This window comes from Ostrinia furnacalis, unplaced genomic scaffold (genome assembly GCF_004193835.3).
Source record: "Ostrinia furnacalis isolate ACB-3 unplaced genomic scaffold, ASM419383v2 OfSCF0971, whole genome shotgun sequence".
Lineage (NCBI taxonomy): Eukaryota > Metazoa > Arthropoda > Insecta > Lepidoptera > Crambidae > Ostrinia > Ostrinia furnacalis.
The window spans coordinates 45,707-63,863 of record NW_021131210.1 but is presented as its reverse complement, the minus strand read 5'-3'; the positions used below and the strand labels follow the sequence as shown (position 1 = coordinate 63,863).

Below are 18,157 nucleotides of genomic sequence, written 5' to 3'. Positions count from 1 at the left end.
ATATTTGGATTTTGCATAGAACTTGGCACTTATTTAGATCTCCATTCTTTTTGCGGCGAAGCCCACAGCCAAGCATAATTTTTGTATTGAACTTGGCTCTCCTTTTTTACCCGACTGCGCCAGAAGGAGGTTTATGTTTTTCGAGTGTATGTGTTACGGCTAAAGATAGGTGCGAACATAAACTTAAGATTAGCCGGCTAAACTTGAGTTTATCTTCGACGAGGTGTTAATGTTAGTTTCTTCTATCTTTAGCCGGCTAAACTTAAGTGTAACCGCAGGCCCTTGGCTAAAAATGTAGAAGGAAATGGAAAAGGAAACAATGTAATAATATTTACTATTTGGACACGAAAACTTTATTAATTAATAATCACTTTCATTACACATACTTTTATGTACCTATCTATGTAGGTATTCAAAATTACAATTATTACAATAACAAAATATTAATTATTGAAAACAATATCTAGGTACCTATCATTAAAATAAAATAATAAGGAACCATTTGGTCATTACAGAATCTTCTGTAGGTAGGTATTTAAAATTACAAAATAAAACTTCTTCAGTTTTAATTACTTAAAACAATATCTAGTCACAATTGTTAAATAATATGGAGCTATTCGTTGTCTCCCCACCGCCCCCTCAAGCCCTCCGCCGGCCTGGCGCGCCCATCGAATACATTTTTAGCCGTTTCGTTTTGGCTAATGTGCACATTAGCCGGCTAAAGATGGAATATCACGACACAAACTAACATGTTATCGTACTTTAGCTGCTTCTCGAAGATAAACTTAAGTGTAGCCGGCTAATCTTAAGTTTATGTTCATACCTATCTTTAGCCGTAACATATGTATGTAATATGTATGTGTTACGGCTAAAGATAGTTGTAAACATAAACTTAAGATTAGCCGGCTAAACTTAAGTTTATCTTCGAGAAGCAGCTAAAGTTCGATAACATGTTAGTTTGCGTTGTGATATTCCATCTTTAGCCGGCTAATGTGCACATTAGCCAAAACGAAACGGTTAAAAATGTATTCGATTGGCGCGCCAGGCCGGCGGAGGGCTTGAGGGGGCGGTGGGGAGACAACGCGCGCGCAGTTTTATTTTGTAATTTTAAATACCTAGAGAAGATTCTGTAATGACCCAATGGTTCCTTATTATTTTATTTTAATGATTAGGTAGATATTGTTTTAAGTAATTAATATTTTGTTATTGTAATAATTGTAATTTTGAATACCTACATCCTACATAAAAGTATGTGTAATAAAAGTGATTATTTTTTAATAAAGTTTTCGTGTCAAAATAGTAAACATTATTACATTGTTTCCTTTTCCATTTCCTTCTACATTTATAGCCAAGGGCCTGCGGTTACACTTAAGTTTAGCCGGCTAAATATAGAAGAAAGTAACATTAACACCTCGTCGAAGATAAACTTAAGTTTAGCCGGCTAATCTTAAGTTTATGTTCACACCTATCTTTAGCCGTAACATATGTATACAGTGTGAGTCTTGATAAATTGCACATATGAAAATAGGTAAAACTTGACCTATTTTTACCGACGGAAAAAAGGTCAAAAAATATCTGAGATTTTTTTAAAATTTTTTATAGATTTTTTTTCTTTCAATTACTTATTGTAAAGAAAACGTAATAACTTAAACTAAGAGGCATATCTTGATAAAATAAAAACAGTAATTAATGCTAAATAACAGGCGATACAAAAAATACATAAAATACCCAGAAAATGTCAACAAATAATAAAAAATGTTACTTTTTGAAAAAAGAATCTGCATTGAACTCGTGTTTTTTTTTTATTATTTCATTTTCTTCAAAAAATGCCCCTATAACAGGTGGATATTGTTTTGTATTAATCTATCGTATTACCTTTGTAAAACCAAAAATCTCATATCTTTATCCCTATCACAACGTTTGCAATGATCGTTTCGTTATCGTTTTGCGTCACAAATGCAGTCGGAGGCATCAATTACATATCATCAACAAAAGAATTTGTCGTTGATGCCTCCGACTGCATTTGTGAACACTAAGTTGTCTTGTTTTTATCTTTTTTACCCGACTGCGCCAGAAGAGTTCATTTTTACGCAGTTGGGTTTTTTGTTTTTTCAATAATATTGTTTAAATTATTGTGCTCTATCTAAAAAATCAGGCGCTTATAACATTATATCGTTTTTTAAGCTTCTGCCTAATTTGTTTGAGGGTTCATCTGTGTTAACAAATAAGCCTAAAATTATAACCGCTATACACGCTAATCATTTGAGTTTAGTATTACTGTAGTTTATTGGCATAATTCATTAGGGGAGGGGTTGCGAGTTTGCTACGTGGTGTGGGCGGGTGCTCCCTCTCGCGAGAGGCTCCGTAGCGCAGTGGGTCAAGGGCGCGGGCCCACACTCCTGGCGCGCCGCTGCCCGCCGCCGACCAGCAGGCGATGTGAACGGGGCCGTGAAGGAGTCATTGTACAATACAAGTACATGGGCTCGTTTTCTCTTAAAACACAATGATCAACCGCGTCGCGGAGTAGGTGCCACATATGCGCACGCAACGCAATCTCGCACGCATATACCTACCTATACATATCAATAAAAACTCTTCATACTAACTCAGACGTTTCGTTTCGGACGTTTGTCGTGCGTCTGCAAGACCGCACACATTGTATGTTATTGTATGGTAATTGTCAATTTTATTCCCATGCAGTTGTCATGCCAATTTACCGTCTGCGGTCCTGCAAACGCACGACAAACGTCTAACACGAAACGTCTAAATTGAAAGCACCCTTATACAATTTTGTAAAGAATGCATGTAAAGTTGGTATTGCATAAAGGCTGATTTACACGTATTAAGTAGTTAAGTAAACTAAATTTAGTTGTTGTAGGCTGAGTCCGCACTACGGTTTTTTCCCGCAAGCGGTAAACCGCGAGAACCGCCCGCAACGTATACGCGGGAAAAAACCGCAGCTCAGTGCGGACGCTTGCATTAGTTTTACTTGGTAAAATCACGCGGATAAAAACCGCCGCGGTTTAGCCGTAGTGCGAACTCGGCCTTAGGGCTTAAGGATATTTATTTATTTAACCTTCAGTTAAAAGTTATCCGACGATTGAGAAAAATCAGCCCTTAGTTAAGTTAAAAAGTTACCTATTTAACTACGTAATACGTGTAAATCAGCCTTTAGGGTTGTGCGGACTTGTGCGTATGTATCTTTAAGTAGCTATATTTGGATTGACCATGTTTGACAATAAATAACGATATTATGCAAATTTTATCTAAATCATCTAAATAACTCAAAGGTGACTGTCCGACTGACTTACGCGCGTATTCACAAACATTACTATGAAGTCTCACAGTGAGCGTGGACGCACAGGGTGACACACGAACTAATCACAGAGCTCCATTCAACGCTGTGCGTTCGATTTGCTGCTTCACTTAAGCAAGTATCGTTTGTGAATACGAGGGATAGTGATCTATCAACGCACAGCGCAAACCACTGGACGGATCGGGCTGTTTATTGCTTTTTTTTATATTTTTGTGTAAACATCTTAATGCAATTCACAGAATACATCTACATACCAAGTTTCAACAGTATAACTCTTATAGTTTCGGAAAAAAGTGGCTGTGACATACGGACGGACAGACAGACATGACGAATCTACATATAACACCTTCGCTGCCAGNGGGTTCCGTTTTTTGCCATTTGGCTACGGAACCCTAATTATACCAAATGATGAGTGTTACCACCAGTGCAAGTCGCCGAAAGAATAGAGGGCCTAGAGGTTTACTGGATTCTTCATAATCTAAAAATCTGAACGGGCAAACTTTCCTCTTAACCGACTACTTTAATATTTTTATTGATCGAATGCTTCATGTCTTGTATATTAAAGCGTGATATTTCATATTCAGTATCGAATATCGATCTAAATGGTTACTTGCGTTAATAGGTAGGTAGGTATATTCAATTTTAAATAACAAGCAGCCTCGCGTCTATTTCAGCGGTCGCGAAGCCAAGGTCTCGCGATTGTCCTGCTAATAGTCCGCGATGACGCCAGCCTGCGAACAATAATTAAATACTGTCGTGCAGGCGGCAGCGCACTGATTTCACGCGCCGCGGCCCGCGCCTCTCTTGCTGCTCATGGCAGATTCCTTAGTATCCGCATTGCTGGGATAATGTTTTATAAATCTTCTTGCCACACACTAGTATCGTGAAATGAAATGGCCTACTTTTCTATGAGATGAGAGCACGTATGCCGGGTTGATAAGTATTTATGCGGAAACAACCAAGTGAACAATAACGTTAACCGTTAACTTATGTTACACGTTCGTTCGAGGCGCATCGCGCATGAAACAATAGAAATCCGACACGAATCAGGAAAGCGGCGGCGGCGCCCGCGCCCCGCGCTCGTCAGCGGCACACATAGGCCACGCGTTCGATTGTGCGGTACCTACGCCACTACGCCAACACACCGTCGCAAAATTATCAAAAACAATAATAATTACGTACTTTTTTTTACACCGCCACTATCCGCAATTGACACCTCATTGACCTAAGTTCGCCGAGTCAGCTTTTGTCAAATATTTGTAGGTACTGATAGCCACGATAGCCGAACGGTGAAGAGGTCGGACTGGCCGACTCGACATCCGAAGAACGCGGGTTCGAACCCTGCCGCCGCGTCGCCCACTTGTCACACAAGCATAATTACGCCCGTATTCACAAACATTACTATGAGGTCTCACAGTGCGCGTGGACGCACAGGGTGACATACGAACCAATCACAGAGCTATATTCAACAGGGTGGTCAGGCAGTAGACGTTCAAAGCTAAAATTTAGATTCCGTACATCATTCAAGGCAAGGTGTATCTAAATCACCCCCATATGCCTATGTTCTACGATTTTGCTGAGTTTAGGAGATAGAGCTAATTTTGTGGTTTATCCTTATCTTCACCTATGGTTGGTTTTTAACTTTTTTCTCATTTTAGAAGCTTCTTTAGCGTAAGTAAGTAAATCCAAACTACAAGTGCTCGACAGAGTGAGAAAAAAATTAAAAACCAACCATAGGTGATAGGACAAAACTAACTCTATTTTGGTGTGATTTACCTACCTTGATGTAAGGAATCTATAGCTTTGAACGCCAACTCCCTGGCCACCCTGTATATATTTAAGATTAGATGACAATACAATATTATGGTACCATCAAGCTGGTCTGATGATGGGACTGGAAGGTGTCCATAGAAACTCTAAACTAAGAGCGTGTTTTTAGTTTTTTAAACTATGAATTATTTTGGTAAAGAGACCTAAGAGTTCGCACCCGCGCGCCGCGTCTGTGACGCAATGCGCTATTAATGAAGTTGGTGGTGGAGCAGTGGGTGACTTGGCCGACCCACCCCTTGTGGAAGGCCGACTCCTCGTCTCCGTGCCTTGTCATTGTCGCAGCACTGAACAACGGTGTATCGCTTGTTGCAGGTGAGTGCGGCGGCCCGCGGGCGCACGTGCATGTCTCTGTCATGCTGGACTGCCTCTGGTAAGTCAGCCGCGCACGACTAGGGCCTTTATTCCTCCGCCACCCCTCTGACCCCACCACAACATCCATTTCCACATATTTCTCGCGTACATTTCTGATTCCAAGACTTTTACGGATCAGTCTAGAATGGCTGTAAGTTTGAACTGCATATAAATTATTTAGGCTGCAATGAGTGATTCATCACTAAGTACCTACTACGAGTATAAAACAAAGTCGCTTTCCTCTGTCTGTCCCAATGTCTATGATTAGATCTTTAAAACTACGCAACGGATTTTGATGCGGATGATAGAGTGATTCAAGAGGAAGGTTTATAATACAGGTGGCCCAGAAGAAAATTCAAGGAAACGAAAACTGTACATTTTTGTAGAACTTTAACTATTGCAATTTAAAGAAATTTTTAAATTTACTTTCTTTTTTAAATTTGATCGTACATGTGATTCCCTTGAAGTTTACAACATTCGATCAACATGTACATCAAAATTTTGGAAAACTTTCGTTACAGCCTCGAAATGGATTCAGGATAGATAAATGCTGCAGAGTTTTTGGATTAATAGAGTATACTCTGCTCATAGGTAACCCCACAAAAAGAAGTCTGCTGGAATGAAATTAGGGTTTCTTGGTGGCAATGAGATTTCACCCCTGCTGAATTGGTTCGGTGCATTGAAAGCATGATTAATTTTTGAGAGCGCTATACTGGCATGCTGAAAAGCTTTATTATTTCAAAGCTGCAAGATTCGCAATTCGCACACTTCAAATTATAATTTGAAGTGTGTATTTGAATTTTTGACAAATTTCAATATCTAACTACTACATGTGATATATTATTGGAAAGAAGAGAAACTAGAGATGTTTTGAAGATTATTAATGCAATTCATTATCACAATTCCTTGTTTTTTAAATCGAATTCTAAATTGAATTTTTTATCGTGGTTAATACTTTTGCTAAACTTTGGCGGCTCGTAACTAGCTATCCAATCATTATCTGGATCTGAAATTTATTTTATTTGACTAAAGACAAATTCGATATTAATATCAAATAAAAAAATCGGTTGAAAACACGCAAGAAAAAAAAAATTGAAGCAGTTTTCAGGATAAATTTCCGAAAAAAATTTAAAAAACAAAAATATCAATAATAAAAAGTAGCTCACTTAGGGTCAAATGAGCGAACTTGTATTCTTAAAATGACCTTACCTATACACCCACGAAGTTTGCCTAACCTTCCGCGAAACACCCTGTATTATGTATATTGACGAAACTTTACAGTATTAATGTTTATAACCTAGAATAACATATAGGCTATAATTTATGACGATCTGTGCATATGAACTAAATTTCACCCGGTCGAAGTCGCGGGCAAAAGCTAGAACTTTTATAATCCAACAACCATGCAGCAACTGAAACTGAACATTCGGCAAAAAATGGAAAATAGGTTTCAAGATTTTGATGTATGTTGATCAAATGTTGTAAGCGTCAAGGAAACCTCCTGGACGATGTAATTTAATAAAGGTAAATTTAAAATTATTGAATAAGCAAAAAACCCAACTGCGTGTAAAAATGAACTAAAAAGATAAAAACAATTTCATTTCAAACTGGTCGCGTCATGTGTGGTCTTTTAACGGAATCTATGGCAGAAACTTTGATGCAACTGAAAAGTAACTAGAAGTTGCAGTTTCGTTGCTATTGCGTTTCACCGTGTGTTCTGGGCCTTAGTTAGACTACTACCATTCGCCTTGCATTTAAATAATACTTAACTAAATAAACAAACTTTGGAGGAAGTTTATTTATTTATCAGATATCAAAGAAGTCCCGTGATAGATAATAAATAATAAGTGAAGTAATTGCCTTGATACTTGACTGCGACAGTCGCTGGAGGCGGGAGGGTGGCCACCCTCGCGCCTGGTCTGCGGATCAGCTGTTCGGGCCCGCCTGCCCTGCCACCTGCCACCACACGGGCGCACACATGCCCCTGTCCATATTATAATAGTACTGGACTGAATGTTGACCTTGTGACGGTGATCTATTGAAGCGAACCGGATTTCTTCTTCTTAGTCGTTTCGGTATTGGCAGATCGTTCGTGGTCACGTTGAGGCGTTCTCGTCGGTTGTAGTCGTTGTAGACCCGGATACAGCTCTCCGCACGATCTCCCGCCATCTATCCCTGTTGGCAGACTGCCTGGTGCAGTCAGATACGCGGTTTCCCATTTCCGATTTTACTTGGACAGCGCATTGGTGACCAGCCACGCGGTCGGGTTCCGACAAGTCGCTTTATGGAGTTGTCATCCCGCCTTGAGACATGTCCAAAGTACCTATTGCAGTAGGTATGTGCGACTGTACTACGGCTGACAAACGCTGCGTGATGCCGAACTCCTGGAGTATGGAACTCCGTCCATGATACCCTGAGTACAGGAAATAGTGGCCTATTAAATATTTTTACGGATCCGGCGATTGGGACCACGGTCCTAGTTAATTGCGGTCCCAGTCGCCGGAAACATAGATAGACGAATCTGTGGCAAACTGAATTTCACGCGAGCAAAGCCTTGGGCAAAATCTAGTAAAATACAATAATTAAAAACAAACTATACCTTTCTCTAAACATACACTTATTTGATAAAACTGTGTACTTGAAGGACAGTCATAGGCTCAAAGTCACGTATATCGACGGAGTGGGAGTGGATGAGGCGGTCTCCGAGGAGGGGCGGGGGCCGTTGTTTTCTGTCGGTCGGTTCTCAGCAGTGGCGGTCGGCGCCGGCCGTCATCGCGTGTCGCGTCAGTTCCGCGCAGACCGCAGCCCGAGCGACACAGTTTGCGATGGTCCGCGGAGCGAGATCGCTCACAGCCGTCGGTAGTGTCGCGCTCGCTCCTGGGTAGTGCAGCTGCAGCGTGGCCGCGAGGAGCGCAGCCCCGGCCTCCGCGCCGCGGGCATGTGACGCCATGCTGCGGACGCCTGCCTCGGGCGGCATGGTGGGCCTGCCACCGCCGCCACACGCACGGCTTTCGCTCTTTGATTCGTGCCACAGAAAAATAAGACTTATCGGTGGAGGACCAGTTGCTTTTTTAGGAGGTCTCGTTGCGTGAGTTTACAATCCTTTGGATTCTGTTATTAAGTGTGACTTAATCTATCAGAGTGAATGTGTTGAGTGTTCATAGTTGCACATAATATTTTGTGAAATCGCCACCAGGGCGGGTGGCAGCATGCAATGCGGATGATTCAATAAGTAACGGTGATGCTAACAACGACACGGTCTAAATGTGCGCGTTAACCACAAGACGGTTTCCGGAACGCATCTCACGATCCCTGATGTTTTGACCTCAATTCTTTCAGTTGTATTGTTTGTGGTCGTCAACCACAACACAGCCACAGTAATAAAGCACGATGACTACAAACGTGTTTAGAAGGGTTGTTTGATTTTGTTACAGCTTAAAATGTGATTTTCAATTGAAAATCTCTGCGTTCACGAGGAAAGGGGTAATAAGTTTAAAATTATTGAAAATATAAGAATACACATTACATAAACTCGAAAAACAAAACTCTCCTTCTGCCGGATTCGGGTAAAAAAGATAAACTTTTCGTTAAATACTTAAATGTGTCAGATGACGTCTGATAGGGTCATTGCGCCGGTTTTCCGTCCAGCTCCTGTTTTCGTCCATTTGACCGACTTGCCACAAACAAATACGTAAAATTAGAATACAAACCTAACTTTCCGTGTAAGTTGGACTTGTTACAATCTTTAATATCTAAGTAACAGTTCTGCCTGCATGAAAATGTAATTTGACAAGTAATGACTCCAAAAAAATCTACGGAAGTTGCTGCTGCACACAGGTGAATGGAAAACGTCGTCGTTAAAAAAAAGCGTGCCGCCGGTAGGGAACTTTCATGGTATGTTACTGTTTTAGCTACTTTACGTAATGTTTTTGGCACTAACTAACTGGCCTAATTATTATCATAATAAACACTATTTTAAGGGTTTATTAAAGTTTTTGTATAGAAATCTTACATAAATTAAGTGGACTACTACTAGCATAACAGTTTTGCAAGATTTTGGTTTTCGTCCACGTGGACGGAAACACTGACACCTAGTTAATATTTGTATTAATCATTTTACTTCAACGGACCTACAAAATACAATGTTTTTGTTCCAATATGATCTTTTTTGCTATTACATTGAACATTTTAGTTTACGTCCACTTTAAACCGTTAAAAAGATGGGGACGAAACTAAAAACAGCTTTAAATACCTATTGTTGTTTTTTTTATCCACAACGAGGAAGCTCTTGGCTTGTATCTCACCTGAGGACTCCATGAACAAGCACTAGGGTGGACGACAATTAGAATTAGCTATTCCTTTAGATTAGTTTTCGTCCATTTGTCCTACGACCTATTGCAATAATTTCCTTTACGTAAGAAATTTATTTGAATCTTTTTGATATCATTTGAAAGCTAACAAAATTAACTTTTAAATGCTACGATACCACAATCCATAGTTACTGTATTGTAGAATTGGTTTTAACTTAATAATTCAACTGCACTCTTTTTGCACTTACGAAAACTGTTTTTTTTGGACGAAAACTAGCGAAATCGCCTCTTTTGCATAAAATATTTTTTATAAAAAAACCCGTGGTATTTACTTATTGTCATATAATATTAGCGCGGTGATACTCTTCTTAAAAAAAGGCGACAAAACCTTGTTGAAAAATTATAGACCCATCTCACTTCTGAGCCATGTCTACAAGCTGTTTTCGAGAGTCATCATCACGAATCGTCTCGCACGCAGGCTTGGACTGCTAGCCTCCCGAGCAAGCCGGTTTCCGGAAAGGCTTTAGTAGGTACCATAGACCACATACATACGCTACGGCAGATTATACAGAAGACTGAGGAGTATAATCAGCCACTTTGTCTGGCGTTTGTGGACTATGAAAAAGCCTTCGACTCGATCGAGACCGCAGTGCTACAGTCTCTCCAACGGTGCCAAATTGACTATAGATACATCGAAGCGCTCAAGGGCTTGTACGAAAACGCCATAATGTCGGTCCGCCTCCAGGATCAGAACTCGAAACCTATCCAGTTGCAGCGAGGGGTGAGACAGGGAGATGTCATATCTCCGAAACTGTTTACCACCGCCTTGGAAGATGTTTTCAAGCTTCTGGACTGGAGTGGATTCGGCATAAATATCAACGGCAAGTATAACACCCACCTTCGTTTCGCGGACGATATCGTAGTCTCATGGCTGAGACCGTGGAGGATCTAAGCACAATGCTCGATGGCCTCAGTAGAGCCTCTCAACAAGTGGGTCTTAAAATGAACATGGACAAGACATCATCATGTCAAATACCCGCGTTGTACCCACTCCTCTGAAGGTTGGAGACACTACACTCGAAGTTGTTAACAATTATGTATACCTGGGACAAACAGTCCAGTTAGGTAGGTCCAACTTTGAGAAAGAAGTCAATCGTCGAATCCAACTCGGCGTTCGGGAAGTTTCGCGATATTCTCACGTCCGAAATACCGCAGTGCCTCAAGACAAGAGTGTTTAACCAGTGTGTGTTGCCTTGCCAGTGATGGTATATGGAGCTGAGACGTGGTCGTTTACTATGGGCCACCAAAGGGCGATGGAGCGTGCTATACTCGGGAGTTTCCCTACGTGATCAAATCAGAAATGAGGAGATTCGTAGGAGAACCAGAGTGACTGACATATCCCGCAGAATCGCTAAAATAAAATGGCAGTGGGCGGGGCAGGCCTCCCACTAGGTGGACCGACGATCTGATGAAGGTCGCGGGAGGTGCCTGGATGCGAGCTGGATGAACTATCTATGTTAACCCAGATGATAACCTTCACCACTAGACGCAAGTGCGGTAATACACGTTCGAAAACTTCGAATACAGTTCACTTTCATGAGCGCATTTTTTTGTTATTATCAACCGATAATTATTTATCCATCTATTATTATCAAGATAATTATAATGATAATTATCCTTTCGAACCCTGCTTTTACCTTTGGTGAAACCAAACTGTTTCTCATTTACATTAATAAGTATGTAGGTATGGTGTGTAACTCAATGTGTAACAAACTATAGTGAATAACGTTTATCGTTTACTTTTTTCCTCAACATTGCGCATTACCTACCTAGGGACTACCTTTTTTTTACGTCGGGAAATGCTTTGCGCATACTGGTCAATGGGGACGGCCAGTGGGTTATGTGGGACTCTCCCCGCCTACCCACTAAAGGCGGGGCCTACCCACTAAAACCCGACGATTTCCACCAGAGCCCAAAGAAACTGAGCCGCGAGTTATTGTCCTAGTTGGACATTCGTTCGTGCGATGGTGAGGGACCTCCTCTTGGTGCACCCTGGGCAACGTCCGCGTGGTCTGTTCACGCGGGCGGCTAACTTCTCAACTGCGAAGGTCTCGTCAACTCGGCGGGCCTGTCGGATAACCTAGGCACTACCTGGCCTAGGTTTGCTATACTGATGAAGATGTCGTGTGATGTAGCCGCGGTGTCGTGGTCGGTGCACGGCCGGGTACAGTTGCGTGTAACGGGACGCACCCCGGCCTTGATACGCGGCCGCGCGCTACGTTGCGGTGCCGCGGTGGTACGCTGCTGCATTTGAAAGAAAGAAATGATAATTTATTTGGCACATAGNAAGTTTTTCTGTGACAGACAAAATTCCACGCGGGCGAAGCCGCGGGCGGAAAGCTAGTGAATTAATAAAATTTACCGTTGAGTATCTAATATTTAATTGACTTTATTTCTAACTAGCTTTCCGCCCGCGGCTTCGCGCGCTTTGACTACATTATCTACATATTTTACGGAACCCTATTTTTTTTACAAAATAAAATTTAGCCTATGTTACTCGTAGATAATGTACCTTTCGAATGGTGAAAGAATTTTTAAAAACGGTCCAGTAGTCTTTGAGCCTATTCATTACAACCAAACAAACAAACAAAGTTTTCCTCTTTATAATATTAGTGTAGATGAGATTTAACTGTGTGTTTAAGTTTGAACTTCCGATACTTTACCCACGTGTTCATTGTTAAAATGTTTAGGCACGTTTCTATGGTATGTAATCCTAGAACCAATCAATAGCAATACTGTTATGGTAGTATGGATTCAGATGGAAATAAAACCAGTGTACAAAAAATTTAAGCCCCCTTTTCCCGTGATAACCTCTGAACTAAAAATCCGTAAATTAATCAACGTGACCGTGTCTAGTTCTAAGAACATTCCGAAGTGAAAGTGTAAACGCAGCTCAATCACAACAACGGTAACGATCCCGCACAGGTCATTGACAATTCGGCTCGCGAATTACTAGTCGTTCGCCGTGGCTCGCTCTACATAATGTGTATTTCTCTTTACAAGGAGTCAGCATGTCCATTCCATACTACATACAGTATGTTTTCATAAATTGCACATTATGAAATTGGGTGAAAATCAATCAGGACGTTGGAGACAGACGCGAAATCGCAGGGAAAATATTCGTAATACGCCATCAGAAGTCTCGGAGTTCCGGAAAAAGTGGCTGTGACATACGGACGGACAGACAGACAGACATGACGAATCTATAAGGGTTCCGTTTTTTGCCATTTGGCTATTCCATTTTCTTCCCTAAACTTTGAATTTTTGACGAATTTCAATATCTAATTACTACATGTGATATATCATAGGAAAGCAGAGAAGCTAGAGATGTTTTTAAGATCATTGGCAATCCATTATCACCATTAATTTTTTTTTAAATCGAATTCTAAGTTGAATTTTTTATCGTGGTTTGTACTTTTGTTAAACTTTGGCGGCTCGTAACTAGCTATCCAATCATTATCTGGATCTGAAATTTATTTTATTTGACTAAAGACATATTCGATATTAATATCAAATAATAAAAGCGGTTGAAAACACGCGAAAAAAAAATGTAAGCAGTTTTTACGTCAAATTTTGGAAAAAAAAGTAAACAAAAACAAAAATATCAATTAACAAAAAAGTAGCTCACTTAGGGTCAAATGGGCAAACTTGTATTCTTACAATGACCTTACCTATTACGAAGTTTGTCTAACCTTCCGCCAAACACCCTGTATAATTATATCCTACTAATATTATAAATGCGAAAGTTTGTATGGATGTCTGGATGCTTTTTATTTGTTACTCTTTCACGCAAAAACTACTGAACGGATTTTGATGAAACTTTACAGTATTATTGTTTATAACCCAGAATAACATATTATTATAGGCTATAATTTATGACGATCTGTGACAAACTAAATTTCACGCGGGTGAAGCCGCGGGCAAAAGCTAGTTTTAATAATTTTATCAATTATTCGACTTTAAGTTTTCTCATTTCTTTTATTTCAGGTAAGTTCTAGACTGGGGCTCGATTTCATACCCTAACGTGAATCACTGCGAAGTTACGTGCAAATGTGTGAGTTTTGAAATTTTCGCTATCACATGTCACATGGATGATTGAATTATTTTTATAGTTGAAAATTTGTTAATTTTTACCCGACTGCGCCCGAAGGAGGGTTATATTTTTCGAGTGTATGAACCTACATATATTACTTTGGCACGCTCTACAGCAGTACAGCCAAAACAGCTTGATCGATTTCAGCGTGAGAGGTGTCGTTAGATTCGCCAAGTATATCAAAATTAAAAAAAAAAGTCGATTTTAGGCGCCATTATAATGTTTAAAAGAACGTTTTTTTCTTTAAAAAAAATGTTATTTAACTAAAAAAAAATGAAATAGGTACTATTGAAAAAACAAAATCCCAACTAAAGTAAAAATTATCAGAAAATTTAGAAAAAGAAACCCTCCTGGCGCAGTCAGAGGCATCAATGACTAGTTCTTTTATTGCTGTAGGGTTGTATTTGATGCTTCTGACTGCATATTATGTATATGAACACTAAGTTGAAGTAAGTTGTCTTGATCCTATATTTTATGTTCATTTTTACGCATTAATACTTTTACTGCGAATCAAAAAGCCGGCTGTTTGGACTTTTCTTTTTACGGACCTTGATCGCGATGCACTTTGAGCAAGCCTGCCTTTGCTTTGCAGAAACCGAACCGTATACAGGGTGTTTCTTGTAAGGTGTCAAGCCGAAGGCAGGTGATAGGTGAGGACTAGACCTATCGATTTCACCCCCATGTATGTTCTACGATTTTTCGTAGTTTAGAAGTTATCATTAATTTTGTGATTTTTTCAAATTTCATGACCTAGTGGCTTAATTTTTTTTTAATCTTTTTTTTGGGTTGACTTTTCTCTGATTTCTTTTTTTTGACAGATTCCCTATTAGTTGCAAATATTTGAAAAAAATAATCACCTTCCTATCTTTGATGCAAGATACAAAATTTTTGCTAGAAACATAAAAAATATGCTTTTAGCAGAACATTCTAAAATTTTCAACTGAAATGTATGAGAAAAAAAAAGAATTTCCATAGGTCCAAAATAGACTGATTTATTATTAAGGTAACAGACCAATTAAACTGAACAGAAAAAGTTTAATATTTTTGTTAACCTATTCACATTTTTATTAAAATTACGTACAAATTAGGTAATTTGTTTTAATAACCATTCACGTGGGTACCGAAATTCCCGAATTTCCCGGTTTTCCCGGTACTGGCTTAGACCTGGTACCGGTAATTCAGTAACACTCCTCAGTACCGGGACTTGCAACCCCTAAGTGTGAGTCTTGATAAAGTGCACATAAGAAAAAATGTGAAACTATACCTATTTTTATCGACAAAAAAGAGGTCAAAAAATTTTTGAGATTTTTTAAAAAAAAAATTATATAATTTTTTTTCTTCCAATTACTTATTGTAAAGAAAACGTAATAACTTTTAAATTAAGCGGTATATCCTGATAAAATAAAAACAGTAATAATGCTAAATAACAGGTGATACTAAAAAAATACATAAAATACACAAAAAAGGCCAAAAAATAATAAAAAATGATACTTTTTGAAAAAAATCTGCTTTTAAATTCGTGTTTTTTTGGTTATTTGATAAATTTCTCCAAAAAATGCCCCAATAACCGGTGGTTTTTATTACTTTGTATTATTTTCTATCGTATTACCTTCGTAAAACCAAAAATCACATGTCTCTATCCCTATAGTAATTGGAAGAATTACTTTTTTTTTCTTCCAATAAGTAATTGGAAGAAAAAAAAATCTAAAAATTAAAAAAAATCTCAAAAAATTTTTGACCTCTTTTTTGTCGATAAAAATAGGTCTAGTTTCATCTATTTTCATATGTACACTTTAACGTGACTCACACTGTATACAAGATAAAACCGTTGAATTAAATAAATAGTTATTAATTACTTTTTGTCTTTTTTTTATTTCTCCAAAAGTAAATTTATTACTCAAGCCTTTACATTAGATCCCCATAATAATATGTATTAAAGGGGTAGTGAAAAAAAAATCACCTAATTTCTTACCTGTTATACCTACTAAGTGAAAAGATTTCTATTTTTGTGTTTGTTTGTGGTCCATCATATTAAATGTTTCATAATACGGACCTGAATCTATTAACATGTGTTTTTTTTAGTCCAAACAAATAAGGACTTGAGTAATAAATACCCGAATGCATCTATTGCTAACATCATGGCATGACCTCGCCTCGTGTCAAACAAAACATAAACTTGCCGAACGTTCTCAGTTTTCACCCAAGCAAGACGATCACTATAAAATTCTCATGTAAACGACAAGGCAGTTTATGGTCGGCCGGCAGGCGTCGCAAGTGACCTACATAACTTATCTATGCCGTACTAATATCGATTCTAATAATTGTTAGCATTCAAGAGAGAGCTATGTAATACAATAATAGTCCGAGAAACCTACTGCCCGTTAATGTTCCGACATAATCGCGCTCCGTTAGTAACGAACGAACGACTTGAACGGGCACTAAGTCCGAGGACCTACCTCCTAGCTCTTTGACTATTAGGGATTGGTATCTGGTAGTAGGGCAATAATAGTCATATGATTCTCACGTCCGGTCTATTATCTGAGGGTGTCACTTAGTAAGTACTCGTACACTCACAAGGCAAGATGTCCGTCCGATACCGTCCTAGAGGAAAGGGGTATTGAGTTTAAAATTATTGAAAATAATTGTATTACAATGATGTAACTAAAATTTTAAAGATTCTGTGTTCACGGGAAGTACCTACCCTGTAGTTTTTGATTCCCTTGCGAGTGTTGAAAATTTGCGGAAATCTGCGGCATAAACGGCTGTATCTTTTAACTAGCTTTCCGCCCGCGGCTTCGCCCGCGTGGTATTTTGCCTGTCACAGAAAAACTATATCGCGCGCGTCCCTGTTTCAAAAACCGGGATAAAAACTCCTATGTCCTTTCCTGGGACTCAAACTATCTCTATGCCAAATTTCATCAAAATCGGTTCAGTGGTTTAGGCGTGAAAGCAAGACAGACAGAGTTACTTTCGCATTTATAATATTAGTATAGATTGCGTTGGCTTAGAAGTTTTATTTTTTTCACAGCTCCAAGGGACAGTAGAGCTAATTATTAGGTATTAAATTAATTTTAGCTTGATACCTCCATGCGTTCTGAAAAAAAGAGTATTGACCGACGGACGGACGGACAACAAAGTGATCCTAGAAGGGTTCCGTTTTTTCCTTTTGAGGTACAGAACGCTAAAAGGAATGGTGATTCTAAGTTAAGTTATTGTGTATATGGGTGTTTTTATCGGTCAGAACACGGAAATAGCAATGTTATGATTTAGATCTCTAAAAAGCTAAGCAACAAAGTAGATCTGATTTATACAAATTTTGTCTGTCGGTGTTCGTGTAATTTGCTAAATGTTGTAAACTTTGCTTGTGAAAGCAGAAGTAAAATATGCGGAGGCAATCGCAACGGCCTTCACGTGAGAGGCTGACGCAGGCGTTGCGCCACATGCTGCCGGGCCCGCTGCGGCCTAGATCGCTCGCACGTAAGGCTCGCGTGCAGCAAATTGTTCCATATGGTGTTGTATTGGATTAGTTGATTATGTATCTGACTCTCTAATTGCCTCTAAAAAGTTACTTTTTTTTTTCAAGTTGTATCTATCTACTAGCGACCGCCCGCGACTTCGTACGCGTGGATCCCGTTTTACCCCCCTAGGGGTGGAGTTTTGTTAAATCCTTTCTTAACGGATGCCTACGTCATAAAGTCATAACTACCTGCATGCTTTTCAGTCCGATCCGTTCAGTGGTTTAGACAAACTTCGCGGGTGTATAGGTGAGGTCATTTTAAGAATACAAGTTCGCCCATTTGACCCTAAGTGAGCTACTTTTTTTAATTGATATTTTTGTTTTGTTTTTTTTTTTTTCCGAACTTTGACCTGAAAACTGCTTCAATTTTTTTTCTCGCGTGTTTTAAACAGCTTTTATTATTTGATATTAATAAAGAATATGTCTTTAGTCAAATAAAATAAATTTCAGATCCAGATAATGATTGGATAGCTCGTTACGAGCTGCCAAAGTTTAACAAAAGTATAAACCACGATAAAAAATTCAACTTAGAAATTCGATTAAAAAAAAATAAAGGTGATAATAGATTGCTAATGATCTTAAAAACATCTCTTCTTTCCAATGATATATCACATGTAGTAATTAAATATTGAAATTCGTCAAAAAATCAAAGTTTGGGAAGAAAATGGAATAATAATACA

At 39.0% G+C, this 18,157-nt stretch overlaps 1 protein-coding gene across 4 annotated transcripts in view; it reads left to right on the top strand.

Moving 5' to 3' along the window:
- The window catches only part of LOC114350766 (MOB kinase activator 2), a 53,719-nt gene that overhangs the window by 10,012 nt on the left and 25,550 nt on the right, over positions 1-18,157 (top strand). Inside the window, exon 2 of one of the 4 annotated variants that reach the window (XM_028301686.1) lies at positions 5,459-5,516. The exons of 2 other annotated variants lie outside the window; for them this stretch is intronic. In XM_028301686.1, coding sequence (XP_028157487.1) covers positions 5,500-5,516 — 17 coding nt within the window. In that variant the 5' untranslated portion in view covers positions 5,459-5,499. Of the gene's footprint in view, positions 1-5,458; positions 5,517-8,260; positions 8,586-18,157 lie in introns of those variants that run through there. One more of the 4 variants, XM_028301682.1, reaches the window with a different exon arrangement.